The sequence below is a fragment of the Vulpes lagopus genome, chromosome 24 (assembly GCF_018345385.1).
Source record: "Vulpes lagopus strain Blue_001 chromosome 24, ASM1834538v1, whole genome shotgun sequence".
Classification (NCBI taxonomy): domain Eukaryota; kingdom Metazoa; phylum Chordata; class Mammalia; order Carnivora; family Canidae; genus Vulpes; species Vulpes lagopus.
In genome coordinates this window covers 8,431,477-8,446,579 of record NC_054847.1, presented here as the reverse complement: position 1 = coordinate 8,446,579, position 15,103 = coordinate 8,431,477, and the positions used below count along the sequence as shown (strand labels likewise).

Genomic DNA, 15,103 nt, shown 5'->3' with positions numbered 1-15,103 from the left:
CAAAAATGAAGCAGAGAATCGTCTCTGGACCAAAGATATTTCAGTCTTTACATGAAGTTATACTATCAATATAATGAATTGTAGACTCTTGGCAGGAAAAAATGAAGGAGAATTTAAGACATTCCTATATTAAAAAAAAGAGAAAAAGACAAGTCTTTCAGTTAAAAATGAAAGAAGACCATACATTAGCCCAAATCTACATGATGCTATATAAAAAACATCAGTAAAAGTAACTACAAAGGTAAACATAAAACCCAGGTAAATTATAACAGATAGTATAATTGTATTTTTTGTTGTTAACTCTTTTCTTGTCCTACATGACTTGAAACTACATAAAGCAATAATTATAAAACTGTGTGTGTTGGTGGGCTGAAATATACAAAGATGTATAGATAAAGAAAGCTGAAGAAAGGAGGGGAGGAAATAGAACTATATAAGAGTAAAGTTTTTAATACTGAAATTAATTAAGGGTAATAATTCTAACTAGACTTCTATAATAAGATGTCAACTGAAATTCCCAGAGCAAACACTAGGAAAATAATTCCAAAAGAGAATAGTAAAATAAACAAAGTTAAAAATAAAACACAAGAAAATATAGATTTAATACAAAATGAAGTATTAAAGGAAGAAGAGGGATCCCTGGGTGGCGCAGCGGTTTGGCGCCTGCCTTTGGCCCAGGGCGCGATCCTGGAGACCTGGGATCGAGTCCCACATCGGGCTCCCGGTGCATGGAGCCTGCGTCTCCCTCCGCCTGTGTCTCTGCCTCTCTCTCTCTCTCTCTGTGACTATCATAAAAAAATAAAAATAAAAAGGCCATCATTTAAAAAAATAAAAAAAAAAAATAAAGGAAGAAGAAACAAATAAGTCATGATATACAGAATACAAATAGCAAAGTAGCAGAAATAAAGTCCACCTTATCAGTAGGTACTACATTAAATATAAATGAATTAAACACTCCAATGAAAAGGCAAAGATTGTCAGAATGAATAAAGAAACAACACCCAACTATATGCTACCTACAAGAAACTCACTTTATTTTTTTTTTAATTTTTTATTTATTTATGATAGTCACACAGAGAGAGAGAGAGGCAGAGATACAGGCAGAGGGAGAAGCAGGCTCCATGCACCGGGAGCCTGACGTGGGATTCGATCCCAGGTCTCCAGGATCGCGCCCTGGGCCAAAGGCAGGCGCCAAACCGCTGCGCCACCCAGGGATCCCAAGAGACTCACTTTAAATGCAAAAACACAGAGATAGAAAGTAAAAAGACAGAAAAATACATTCCATGCAAACAGTGCTTAGAAGCAGTCTGGAGTGACTATACTATTATTAAGCAGTACTGACTTTAGGACAAAAAAATGCTACCAGGGACAAAGAAGGACATTTTACAATGACAAAAGGGTCACTATCTCAGGAACACATCATAATGATATGTACACAAAAACAGAGCCCCAAAACTTATAAGCAAAAAACAAGAGAACTGGAGAAATAAATAATTCAGCAGTATTAATTGGAGATTCAATATCACACATTTCAATAACTAACAACAGAATACAGATACTTCCGAAGTACACATGGAACATTCTCCAGGACACAGCATATGGCTAGGCCATAAAATAAGCCTAAAACAAATTTCAAAGAACTAAAATCATAGAACACAGAAATTATGACTTGTGATCATAATACGATAAAATTAGAAATCAATGACAAATAGAAATAATAAAGTAACAAATAATGTAAGAATTTAACAAAACACTCCTAATAACAAAGAAAGTCAAAAAAAAACAAAAAACAAAGAAAGCCAATGATAAAAACAAGTGGAAAATTTAAAAAGTTCTCTGAGATAAAAATGAACATACAATATACATAACATGGGATGCAGCTTCAGTAGTACTTATAAAGTAGTACTTAAAAAAAAAAAAACTAAAAAAAATAAAAAAATAAAAATAAAAAAAAAATAAAGTAGTACTTATATCATACCATAAAAAATTTATAGGCATAGATGCCTACATTAAGATAGAAGATTATCAAATCAATAACTTAAGTTCTGCCTTAAAAGACAGGGAAATCAACAAAATGAAAAAGCAGAAATATATAAAAGAGGAAGCAGAAAAACAATAAATAAAATCAACAAGCCAAAATTTAGTTCTTTGGGGGGTGGGAGGGTGGAGGAAGAATCAACAAATTTAACAAACCTTTAATTTGACCAGAAAAAAAGAGAGAGACAGAAGATTTGAATTACTCAACAAATGAAAGAAGGCACATTTACTACTACCCTTACAAAAATAAAAAGAATTACAAAAAACACTATCAAGTGTGTGTCAAAAAGTAGGTAACTTAGTGGATAAATTCCTAGACAGAAACTACCAAAAATGATTTAAAAAGAAACAAAATCTGAATAGACCAATAACCAAGCAAAGAGGTTGGATTAGTAATCAAAACATATCCCTAAAGCAAAAGCCCAGGCCCACATGGCTTCACATAGAGTAAATTCTAACAAATGTTTAAAGAAGAATTAGCACCAATCATTCACAAAATCCTATGAAATACAGATGAGAATGGAGGAAACTGAGAAGGAGGAAGCAAAGAGGAGAGAAAGAAGGGAACTCTGGACTTTCTAGCCAGTCTTTCTATACATCTAAAAATGCTTCAAAAAATAAAACCATTAATTAAAGAAAAAGATACCCTTTAAAACTAGAAAAAGAGGGTTGGGAACACTTTCCAATTCATTCTATGAGGGTAGTATAATAAATAACACCACCAAAACCAAGAAAAAGAATCACAATAAAAGACAAGTATAGACCAATTTCCCTTATATATCCAGCAGCATATAAAAAGAGTTATATACCATGACCAAGTAGAATTTATCCCAGGAATGCAAGGTTGATTTAATATCTGAAAATCAATTAATGTAATACAATAAAAATCAAAGTCACATAATCCTCTCAATAGATGGCAGAAAAAGTATTTAACAAAATTCAACATCCTTTCATGATAAAAAAAAACACTCAACAAACTAGGAATAGAATCTCTTCAACCTCATACAGTCATATACAAAAAACCCACAACTAACAATGTTGAAAGACTGAAAGCTTTACTCCCAAAATCAGGAATAGGATGATGGCCATTGCCTCTCACCACTCCTATTCAATGTTATACTGGAAGAATTGAATGTAGAGAATATGAGAGATCTATATATCCATTTTCACAGCAACATTATTCACATAGCCAAAAAGTGGAAAGCAAGTGTCCATCAACAGAAGAATGGATAACAAAATACTGGAAGTTCTAGCCCGGGCTTTTAGGCAAGAAAGAAGAATAAAAAGCATCCACATTGGAAAGGAAAAAGTAAACATTCTGGGTGCCTGGGTGGCTCAGTTGGTTATGTGATTTGCATGAAATGTCCCAAAACAGTCAAATCCATAAAATAAAAGTGGACTAGTCATTCCCAGGGGCTAAGTAGAAGAAAGGAAGAAGAGAACGACTACTGATGGATACAGGGATTCTTTTCAAATTTCTAAAACTTGATAACAATGATGGCTACACAACTTTCTGAATATACTAAAAACAACTCTTCACTTTAAAGGGGATATGGTAAATTATAAAAATATGATAAACATAAAAATTATTGTATAGGAATATTTCAAAAAGACTCTTATTTTAAAAACAGAAACAATGGTATAAAAAGGGACCATACCATTAGAACAAAAAAGGAAAAAAAATATTTTAAGATTTATTTATTCATGAGAGACACAGAGAGAGAGAGGCAAGAGACATAGGCAGAGAGAGAAGCAGGTTCCCTGCAGGGAACGTGATGCAGGACTCGATCCTAGGACCCCAGGATCATGCCCTGAGCCAAAGACAGATGCTCAGCCATTGAGCCACTCAGGTGTTCCCAAAAAAGAAAAAATTTTAAATCAAGCACCCAATAGAATGGTTAGAAGATAAATTTGAGAAAATCTCCCCAGAAGACAGAACAAAAATATAAAAATAGAAATAGGAAAGAAAAAATAAAATCGGAGGGACTGGTCCAAGTGGCCAGAACTATTATACTTATTAATATAAGCAGTATATAGATATAAAACTTAAACTTATGTGCTATTTTTATTTATGAACTACTTATATTTATAAACATAATAGTTATATTCTTAAGGAAACTTGCCCAGAAGATATGAGGTTCCAGATGGAAAAGCCCTCCAAGTGCACCACACAAAAAATGAAAATAGTCTCATATAAGACCCATCATCATAAAGTTTCAAACAAACTGTGGGGACAAAGAAAATCAAAGTTATCCACAGAGGTTGAAGAATCAGAATGGCTTTGCAATTCTCAGTAGAAACACTAAAAGCTAGAACACAATGGGGTGCTCTCCCTGCTCACCTGGGCCCTCCAATTTTCCCTAGCACACCGTGTAATGCTTTTGTCTTTAAGTTCATCTTTCTCCTAGGTATTCTCCCATAAACTCAAAGACCAGAAAGCTGAGGTTCATAAAAGGCGGGAACAAAATAAGTCTATTTTCACAGATTATCTGATATAAAAAAAACATGAAAATACTTTTATTCCCAATGAAAATACTTTTATTCCCATCTAATTATGTTGCACGCAGCTCAGGGGCACCGTGAGAGCAACCCTGGGGTCAGACTGGACTCTCAGCAACACAGAGTATAGCTCCACTTGACTGTGCATAGAACCCCTACTTTAGGGTAAGGGGCTCTCTTTCATCATATCCCATTAAGGGACATTAAGACAGAGGATACCTGTATATTTCAAAATGCCAACCCACATCCTAATACTCTATAAACTCTTACAAAATGGGATAGAGAAAATTAAAAGGAAAGTCAGAACAGGGCTTCCCTCTGAGCTCTGACTCGTGCTATGTGCTCTCCCAAGTCTCTTCATGTCTCTGGGCTCTGCTATCTCCAGGGACACAGTGACAGGCTCACACTAGCTGCTCCAGAAGCCCAGGCCATGTCCAGCTCCCCAGGACTTGCACATTACTCTCTCCCTTAAAGGAACAGGGCAAGCACAAACGGTTTAAAATTTCTCCGTTGTAGTTAAAATTAAAGATGTCCAGTTCATTATTTTTTTAAATGTTAACTACAACAGAGACATCTGTGGACTCATGTGGTCTTGGATCTGCTGAGATGCTGATACCCTTACAACTGGCCTCTATATATTGCAACTAACAGAAAACTACCATTTCCAAGATGCTTTCCAGAATTATTTCTTTACTTATCCAGACACATTGTGGAAGGGCTTCATTAATGCAAACAAATATATTCTAGGCGCCTACTATACTAGGCATTATGTGCAACCAAGATATAGAAATATATGAACCAAAAGAAGGCTGAATTTTTCAAAGTTGACTTTAAATATGCTTCTAAAATCAAAACATGACATGAGATGTGGCTAGATGTCTGAGTGACAGTACTTCTTTTGAGGAAGTAGAATGGGAGGGGCCCCCAACATATTATCTGGACAAGATCTCCAACCACCAATCCTCTAACCACATATTCTTTGAATATAATCACAACAAATTAAGCAAGACGTTAACTGAAAAAAGAAGAGGGGAAGAAGAGCAGAAGAAAGGAAAAAAAGTCTGAACTCACCGGGATTGTGGCAATCCTTTTTTACTGAGATCTGCCCTCACACGTTCTCCTACATGTCTGTAAATTTCCACTAAGCTGTTTATTGCTGCATCTCGAACCTAGATGTAAAAGAAGAGATCTTACAGCTGCTCTGTGTCAATCCACAGCACTTCCTGCTGGGACACAACAGGCTATACACCACCCCAAGTTTATTACCAATCTATCAATGCAATTGTGATACAATCCCTTATAGACGTTTGACTAGACACAGCCATGCTGTTGGTACAATTCCAAAGAATATTTGGGTCCCATCCCTGTAAACATGTTGAAGTCCACATCCCTTAGCTCTTTCAATTCTTTCATTTGATGTTAGGAATCGGATAATCTTCCCAAAATGGAAAATACTACAAATAAATGAATTATACTAAAAACAAAACACCATATAAAAAGCAGTGTAGATTTAATTCAGTAAAACAAATACTTAGCAACAAAACTGGGTAGTAAAGGCCATAATTCATAGAGCCCTGTATACAAGAGCTAAAAGGAGATGGGGGTGGGGTGGGGCAAAAATCCATAAATTCTACATTTAATACAGAACAGGATGTAGGAAACATCATACAAAAGTATAAAGTGTTCGCACAGTTTAGGGAATGGAGCAAGAAGACTGGACAATAACAAGGAACATTTTCTTGAAGAAGGACCCACTTAAACTGTGCTTAGGGGACAGCATTTTACCAGGTAAAGATGGAACAAGACAGGTTCCAAACAAGGGACAGCCTGTGTGCAAAGGCATGAAAGCAGAGATGCATGGCATGTACTTCAGGAAGAGCAAGTAAGTAGCTGGCCCAACACAAATATGAACAAAGTTAAGAAAGCAGCAATATATAAGGCTTAAGAAACAGAAGAGACTGAAAACAAAAACAGGGTAATCTGAATTGGATTGTACATCAAATATTATCACTGTTATCAAGGTTAAATTTCTTGGATGTGAAAATAGCATGTGGTTATATAAGAACATATCCTTGTTACTGAGAGACATGCACTTAAGTATCTCAGAGCAAAAATATCATGGTTCAGAAAAAAAGAGTGTATTTCTGTGGGTGTGTATACATACAGGGAGAGATAAAACAAATGTTAACTGGTAAATACAGATGTTAATACTAGTCCTACAATTTTTCTTTAGATTTAAAATTTTGCAAATAAAAACATGGGGGTGGGGCACTTTCAGCATACCCTGGAACCCAGGCCAGCCTGTGAGGGGTGGGGAGGAGGGGAGATGTGGGCTTACTCCAGTAGGCAAAGACAGGGGAGCAACACAATTTTGTATTTGGTCTCAAGCAATGAAACCAAAATAACAGAGAACAAAAGACAGAGGCAGGAAGTAGGGATACAAACAATTTACAATTCTCAACACTGCAGGCTACTCTTGATTTAAGAGCATTACAGGACAGGTAACTCCACTGATCATTTTTCCCCTGATGGTGGCAAAGGGCAAACTGTCATGTTACAGACTGAATGTTTACATCCCCTGCCCCTCATACGTTGAAGTCCTAACCCCCAGCATGATTGTACCTAGAAGGTAATTAAGGTTAAATGAAGTCATAAGAATAGGGCCCTAATACAACAGGACTGGTGTCTTTGTAAGAAAAGACACCTATGAGCTAGCTGCATTCTCCACATGTGTACAGTGGGGTCATGTGAGCACAAAGTGAGGGAACCGTCTGCACCCTTCCAGAACCAGATGATGCTGGCACCCTGATCTCAAACTACCAGGCTTCAGAACTGTGAGAAATAATAGCTTTCTTGTTTAGGCCACCCGCAGTATTTTGTTACGGCGGCCCAAGCCAACTAATGCAGATTTTCAGTTTACTTGGGAAAAGAAGTACCTTCTGATGATAGGCACCATTTTTATATGGAAACGTGTATATACTACCCAAGTTGTTAATGCCACTGTGTCTTGAAGAGCAGTACTAAGTGCATCACTTGGCTCACTTTCAAATGATATTTGCTCAGAGCCCCTCGCCTTAATAAGCAAGCAACAACCTGTCCTACACAGAAAGTCTAGACTGTTAGGAGTTTAAGACATCTAGTGGAATAACGACCAGCCTTAGAGTCAAAGTAGACCTGAGCACCCACCTGGCCATTTAGGAACTGTGTAACCCTGAATAAAAGATATCAACTATTTTAGCCTCAATTTTCTCTGTGAGCTGACGAAGAAGGCTGCAGGCTGCTTTGGGGACTAGAAAAAAATAACTCATTCAACAAATAATTCATTCAACAAATATCTGAGTGCTTACGAGATGCCAAACCAAAGTGCTCACATGGCCCAGGCAGGGGACATGATACATGAGTGGAGCCAGGTGGGTATATAATGACAAATGGTTCTGGCAGGGGACCCTGCTGCCAGAGAGAAGAGGGAAAATGGGAGGGTCGGGCAAATAGGCCACCATCACCCAGCCTTGGAAGAATACAGGTACGGCTCTGCCACAGCTTCCAATCTTTCAAGAGAAATCAAATACAGATCTCCCAAATATAAGAACACCAAAACTCCAAAATGTGAAACTAAAACATTGCGTGGACACATACTCCAGTCTGCAGGCTGAATCAGATTTCAGGCCAGCAGTTTGGGGGCCTCGAAGCTGTGTGTTTAAAACACTCAACATGATGGCTAATGGAAGTCGTATATCCTCATCTTCCAAACCAATATCCTCAGCCTTTAAAATCCTCATTCCTCAGGCTTACAAAAGGTATGGGGTCAGACAACATTTGAGGGTCAAGTCAGGAAATAGAGCAGAACGCATTTTCTTCAGTATTACGAAGTAACACATTCCGATTGAGAAGGGAAGTTCTGTAAAAGCCACTCAGACTGAAGGCACAACATAGTGCTCACTTCTAATACAACCACATGGGCCCTACACTGCTTCTGCCCACCCTCGGGCTCACCATAAAAAAGGAACCCCAACATTTTAGGCCACTGGGACTACAAAAGAGCCCCAATACATTAAGCCCTGCCCAGCAGGCCCGAGCTGAATGCTTTACAGAATCTGAGGTCTTCAGACCTATGATCTCCTTCACAAGACCACTGTTTACTGGGATACAGAGGAGGCTAGCCACCTGCTGGGGCCCACAGTAGGAAAGACGGATGAAAAGATTAAAATAGAGGCAAGAGCACAGGCACATGCAACATATATACACACCCCAAGAAGAGGAATAGTTAAGTGCATCAGTAGCAGAGAAGCTGGTGGTAAAGTTTCCTGGCAGGAGGGTTCTAGGAGATGCGACTGGGCATGTGTGTGCGTGTACGTGTGCAGATAAACATTCCTAGGGCAGCTGCAAATCAACAGATGACTGTCCAAGTGCAGAGTTTGGGGTATTTCGGCTCTGTCTGTGACAGACTGCCAAAAGCTGCCCACTGAACACCAACCTCATTTTGCCCCAATTGCTCCGTGTCCCAGAGGCCCACCATGCGGATTCATGTCACCCATGTGGCCAGTGACAGCGCCTGAGTTACGAACAGGGAACTTCAGCTAGCCAGGCTGCCTCTTCTGCTTAAAGATACCACGGGATGGCAGCAATCACCACAAAGCATAACTTCAGTAAAGGATTTCCCCCCCATAGAAAACAAAAAACAAAAACAAAGCCAAATTGGGAGAAAACACATAATAACCCATTTGGTAACTTAGAACTTTTTTAAGTTTCTTTTTAAATTAACACAAACATAAAGTATGATTCAATAAATTAAAACATTTGGAAATTTTACTTCCAGTGTCAATGAAGACCGGTTAAACGAGTGGGTGGCAAGAGGAAAGCAGGTGCAAGCAAGAGAGACCCAGAGAACCCACGGGCAGAGCACAGAAGAGGGGATAGGGACGGGAAAGGCAGGAGCAGAGACAAGGTAAGCAAGGGCAAAGCCGAGGAAGCAGGAAGGACAAGAGCTGGCAGGGCCCAGAGCCACAGGGACCCAGGAGCCAGGGAAGGTGGAAGGGCAAGCTGGCACAACCTTTCTGGGGCACGTTAGCAATCATCGGGCAAGGTTTAAAATCAGATGCCCTCTTACCAAGTACATTTCTCTGGTAAGTTACTGTTCTGATTTTCAGCCCCTTTATCTAATGAGGTATTCTCATTATGCGTTCATAGGAGCTCATTAATATAACAAAAACGACTCTCAGTGATAAACAGAACTGAATCCATGGGAGAATTGGCACTTCTGAAGCCCAGGCTTGGAAAGTTCCGTGACCTGCCTGGTGACGGTCCAAGGATTACCAGCTCCTCTACCCCTACACTAAAGAAGTGGTGCTTTGGTGTTTGGTCTCTGAATTTACATAAGATCTATATAAAATACCATCCACACTTCATTAGGGTTTGAGGAATTTCATGTGCCAGTGCTGCCACCACCCAAACATACACCAGTGTGGCCACCACCCAAACAAAATACTGGAAGCTGCCATCTCCTCAGAATAGGTCCCTTAGGCCCCTTCCAATCAATCCTCCTACCCCAAGAGGTAATCCCTAACTGACTTCAATCAGCATTGATCACTCTTCCCCAGGGCCACCCGCTTTGGGCTGCAGAGTGAGTGACCAGAGGGGCAGGATCTTGGAAGCTGGTCTGGATGACATTACTTAATAGGTTAGTGAGGCCTCAGCCACATAGAGAACAGAACAGAGTGACCACCACACTCCCCAATGGTATCTTATAAATGCTAAAAAGCATTAATGCTAATTATCTGGAACAATAATTAGAAACATGTTAGAAACATGAATAAAGTCCCACCCACCTATCAGGTATATATAGAACACCAGAATGCGTTTTAATGGTCTATAACCAGTATCATTCTTTCTTCATTAAAATACACTCACCTGGCTGTTTGGATCTCCAAGTAAGTTACATATATGTGGCACAATCTTGCTTAGTGTTAAAGTATGCGCTCCAGAGCTGAAAACAAAAGGAGTGTTTTACTGCTGGTGAGAACCAAGAAAAGAAACACTGCCCCCCTCCCTCTCAACACCGCCCCCCCCCCCGGGCCTAATCACCCCTCACACCTCAGCTCTTCTTTCTTCCCATCTTCTGCCCATCTGGTTCCAAACCTCACCACAAAGTTTGCCCTTTGCACAGAGTTTAAAACCTTTCATGCCGCCCATAGTAGTGTGCTCTCCCTAGCACTCGACGCTTGCCCCATTCTGGCTCCTAACTTACAATGCCAAGCCAAGGCCCCAGCCTCTCCCACAGTCTTGCCTGCCTCACACATGGCTGCCCCTGCATTATTATTCTGTCAAACAGCCATTCCTATTTTGCCCAACTCTGTGCTCTCAACTAAACTGCGAGTCCCTTGAGGGCCCTCCTCCCTTAACTCCCCTCCTGTGCACAGCTGATGTTCAGTGAACAGCTGTTCAGGGGAAGGACCCTGACACAGTAGCCGCAGAGAGTTCCAGCTAACCCTGCCCTGCTGGACAGCACCGAAGTCGCTGACCACTATTCACTGTCATAAACACTACCACACACAGCCCTTGTAAACACAACTCCCTCTGGTAATCTGATGGCTTCCTTAGGATACATTCTCAGAAGTGAAAGCACGGTGATCAAAAACTAGAAACAGGGATCCCTGGATGGCTCAGTGGTTTGGCGCCTGCCTTTGGCCCAGGGCGCGATCCTGGGGTTCTGGGATCGAGTCCCGCATCGGGCTCCCTGCATGGAGCCTGTGTCTCTGCCCCTCTCTCTCTCTCTCTCCATGTCTATCACAAATAAATAAATCTTTAAAAAAAAAAAACTGGAAACATTTTTAAAAAGATGCAAATGTGGGCAATTTAATGGTGCTGGAAAGGCTAACATATCAGTGGAAAATCTACAAGGTGACATAAACATTATTATCCCAATGATGTTTTTGAACTTTACAGGCTGAGCTAAATATGCACTACAAGTTAACAGTGATTTTGTGAAGGTGGTAGAAATGTACCGAATCATGATCTTCCTCCTGATATAAATTTTCTGACATATACAATATCGCTTTTATAATCAGAAAAGGCGACTTGTAACTTCAATTTTTAAAAAAACCTTTCCTATAAATAAGCATGTGACGAAATATTCAACATCAATAGTCATTGGGAAATTATAAATTAAGACCACAATGAGATATTCACTACGCACCAATCAAAATGGCTAAAAAACAGAACAAGGATATGGAAAAAACCCAATCATCCATTCACTAATGGTGAGAATGTAAGAACAGTACAGACGACTCTGGAAAACAAGCAGTTTCGTTAAAATTAAACCCACCAGATGACCCAGCAATGGGTCCGTGCCCAAGAGAAACACAGGAATAAATGATCCTCCCATCTATATAACATTCTTGAAATAACAAAATCATAGAGATGGTGAACAGACCAGTGGTGGCGGGGGATGATTGGCATGAGGGAGCCTGGCCTGTGCTTCACCAGTGGTGATGGTTCCCTGGAGCTACATGTGAGACAGAACTGGGCAGAACTGCATACACAATGTGTGTGTGTGTCACCAGAGGAATCTATATAAGCCCTGGGCATTGCATCAGTATTGATTTCCTGGCACTGGCATTGCACTACAGACATGTAAGATGTTAAGACTAAAGAATCATGGGGCAGGAGTACATAGCACTTCCCAGGACATTTCTCTGCAACTTCCTGAAATCCTAGTTACTTCAAAACACAAAATTAAAAATAAAAATGCTCAGCTAAAGGAAACCCTCAGGCCCCACCCAGACTTACGCATTGAGTGTGGCAACAAGGCAGAGGCATGTGCCTTCCCGAGTCCGGAAATTCTTGTGCTTGAAGCCTCCCAGCATTCGGTCCCACACGTACTGTAGATGACAAAGGACAGGTGAGGAGAGGAGGAGGCTTTCATTTCATTATGAGGCTGATGGAAGAGGGACTGCAACAGGTGCCAAGTCAGCCCCAACTTCAATCAATCCATTTCAGCCCCTCAAGGGCATACTGAAACATAGGTAACTTGTATTTCTATATCAAGTTAGAGTTTTTCCAAACACGTTCCTTTATATAACTGCATTTAATTATCCCAACAGCTCTGAAAGAAAGGTGTAATTGTCCCCATTTCATGGATGAGGAAAGTAAGGCCAAGAGAGGTTTGGGTGACTTGCCAAAGAGCACATACTCCTACTGCTCTCCTGGTCAGAAACAGCTGTCCCCACCCTATCCACAAGTCATACATCTGCTCATCTTTTAAGACATTCTAGGTTTTACCTTCCCTGGATGGCTTTTTCTAATAACCTCTACCACCCTACCCCACCTCCTATACATTGTACAGTTGAAGCCTAGAAGGCCAGGTTGCATCCCTCTGTTCATCTGTCCCAGCAGCCCCAGCTCACTAGCAGATAGGAATGAGGGCCAGGCCTCCTGACCCCCCAGACACCACGACCACCTCTTTTCAGAGAAAATGAGTCACCTACACAAATGAGCTCAAGAATCTAATGCATTCAAACACTCAATTCCCATGTTAAGCTCGCTATTTTAGTCAACACCCTTTGCTATTTATTACTTTTTATAACATCCTGGGGGTGGGGGGGTAGCAGAGACAGATGAAATGTTACGGAGATTTTCATGTGAAACACATCAGCTTTAAAAAATTACATCTTGGGACATTTGGGTGGCTCAGCCAGTTAAAGCATTCTACTCTAGATTTTTTTTTTAAGATTGTTTTAAAATTTATTCATGAGAGACACACAGAGAGAGAAACAGAGAGAAAGAAAAAGGGGGGGGGGGGGAGGCAGAGACACAGGCAGAGGGAGAAGCAGGCTCCATGCAGGGAGCCTGACGCAGGACTCAATCCCGGGTCTCCAGGATCATGCCCCAGGCTGAAGGCAGTGCTAAACTGCTGAGCCACTGGGCTCTACTCTTGATTTTGGCTCAGGGTCATGAGTTCAAGCCCCCAGTAAGTGTGGAGACTGCTTAAGATTCTCTCTCTCCTTGACCCTCTGCCCTCCTGCTTGCACACGCTCTCTAAATTAAAAACATATATAAATAAATAGGTAAATAATCAAAGTAAATAAAAACAAAAGTAGTGAAATCTTTCTACTTTACTTAAATTTCAGAGAGAGAGAGCGTGCACATGTATGAGCTACGGTGAGGGGAGGAATGGGAGAGAGAATCTCAAGCAGATTCCCCGATTAGTGCACAGCCCAATGCGGGCCAGACAACAGATGCCAGCAAGCCATGGAGCCCCTCCTTGCCCTACCTGGGGATTAGCAGCTTGATCCATGATCTTCAGCAGCAGAGTTTGGTCTTGCTCTCGCACAGAGTCTTTAGCATCTCCCAGTCTGTCTATTAAACTTGGCAGCACTGAAAATCAAAATGTAAATTGATCAAACAAAAGCTTATTTTGGGGGGTCTGCAGTCACCAAGTGGCATTTCAACTACTGGGAAGACTAAAGGATGTACACCGTTCTAGAACCACCATTCCTCACAGTTCCATTCTCCCCACTAAAATCTATGGGAGCTGCTATAAGAATCTGCAAAATCCTTTGTGGGGATATTCTACTTGTCCTCTTCCTTAACCGACTAGAGGCCCAGCCAGCTCGCAGGACATTTTTAAGCTGGTGAAACAGTAAAATGGATGTCAGTGGAAGACGTTGGTAAGAAGGAGTCGATGCAAAAGGAAATTTAGTTAAGAGAGGGATACTGCATATTCGCTGATAGGAAGAACAGGCACTTAGGACTCCATCTCTTTTTCATCTGTGCTTTCTGTCTGTGATTCTAGAGTTTACATGCATGTGTATTAGATGGAGTCTAGCCCCCCGCCTAGTGTGGACCATCGGCTAAGGCTCCCAGATCACCGGTGTCCCGGAGGTTAGCTTACTCTTCTGCTTCTTCTAAGTGTATACAGGCCTTTCCTTTACAAGAGATATCATGAACCATTCAGCTAACTTATGAGGAAAATGGAACGCTATTAAAATACCAAATTTCTGAAAGTAAGGGAGGTTTTTATTCACAGATGGACAGTTAGTGCCAGGATGGGAAAAGGGTTCTTGACCTCATCCACAAGAGCAGGCTGATTAGGGAGGCAACGGAAAATAACAAATACAAACCACAGAGACTGAGTCCTGTTAAGGAAGCCCCTGCACACACAGCTGGCTGGTGCCTGTGTCATCACCATGGAACCCCAGACGTCAGGGATTTAGAAAGGACTAAGTCACATATAAAACGAAACCTGCTTATTTATCTCATTTTGCTGACATGTCGTTTTCCCTCCAAAACAGAGAGCGGTCGTTGGACATGCACACTTCTCAACGTTCACCATAAAGTGACACAGAGAGCGCCTGGGATGATGAGCCGGAAACACTGAGCGGCATCGGACACGCAGGCCAGGCCGGGCCCTCACCCCGCCGCCCCCGGTAGGGAGAGTCCGCGGCGGTACCGCGGAGGGGCACACGTGGGGCAGCAGCGGAAGGGCATGTGGTAGAGCAAAAGGTGCCCTGAGGCCGGGGTCGGGGTGACCCCAGGGCGGGGGGGGGGGGGCAGCCCCAGCAGGGGCGGG

The 15,103-nt window shown here is 41.2% G+C and overlaps 1 protein-coding gene across 12 annotated transcripts in view; it reads right to left on the bottom strand.

The window, feature by feature from the left end:
* The window catches only part of CLASP1 (cytoplasmic linker associated protein 1), a 263,831-nt gene that overhangs the window by 157,314 nt on the left and 91,414 nt on the right, over positions 1-15,103 (bottom strand). For all 12 annotated transcript variants that reach the window (XM_041739917.1, XM_041739921.1, XM_041739918.1 and 9 more), the window contains exons 4-7: positions 13,805-13,908; positions 12,322-12,413; positions 10,444-10,519; positions 5,608-5,705 (exon numbers count right to left, since the gene is read on the bottom strand). In XM_041739917.1, the coding sequence (XP_041595851.1) occupies positions 5,608-5,705; positions 10,444-10,519; positions 12,322-12,413; positions 13,805-13,908 (370 nt within the window). The remainder of the gene's footprint in view (positions 1-5,607; positions 5,706-10,443; positions 10,520-12,321; positions 12,414-13,804; positions 13,909-15,103) is intronic.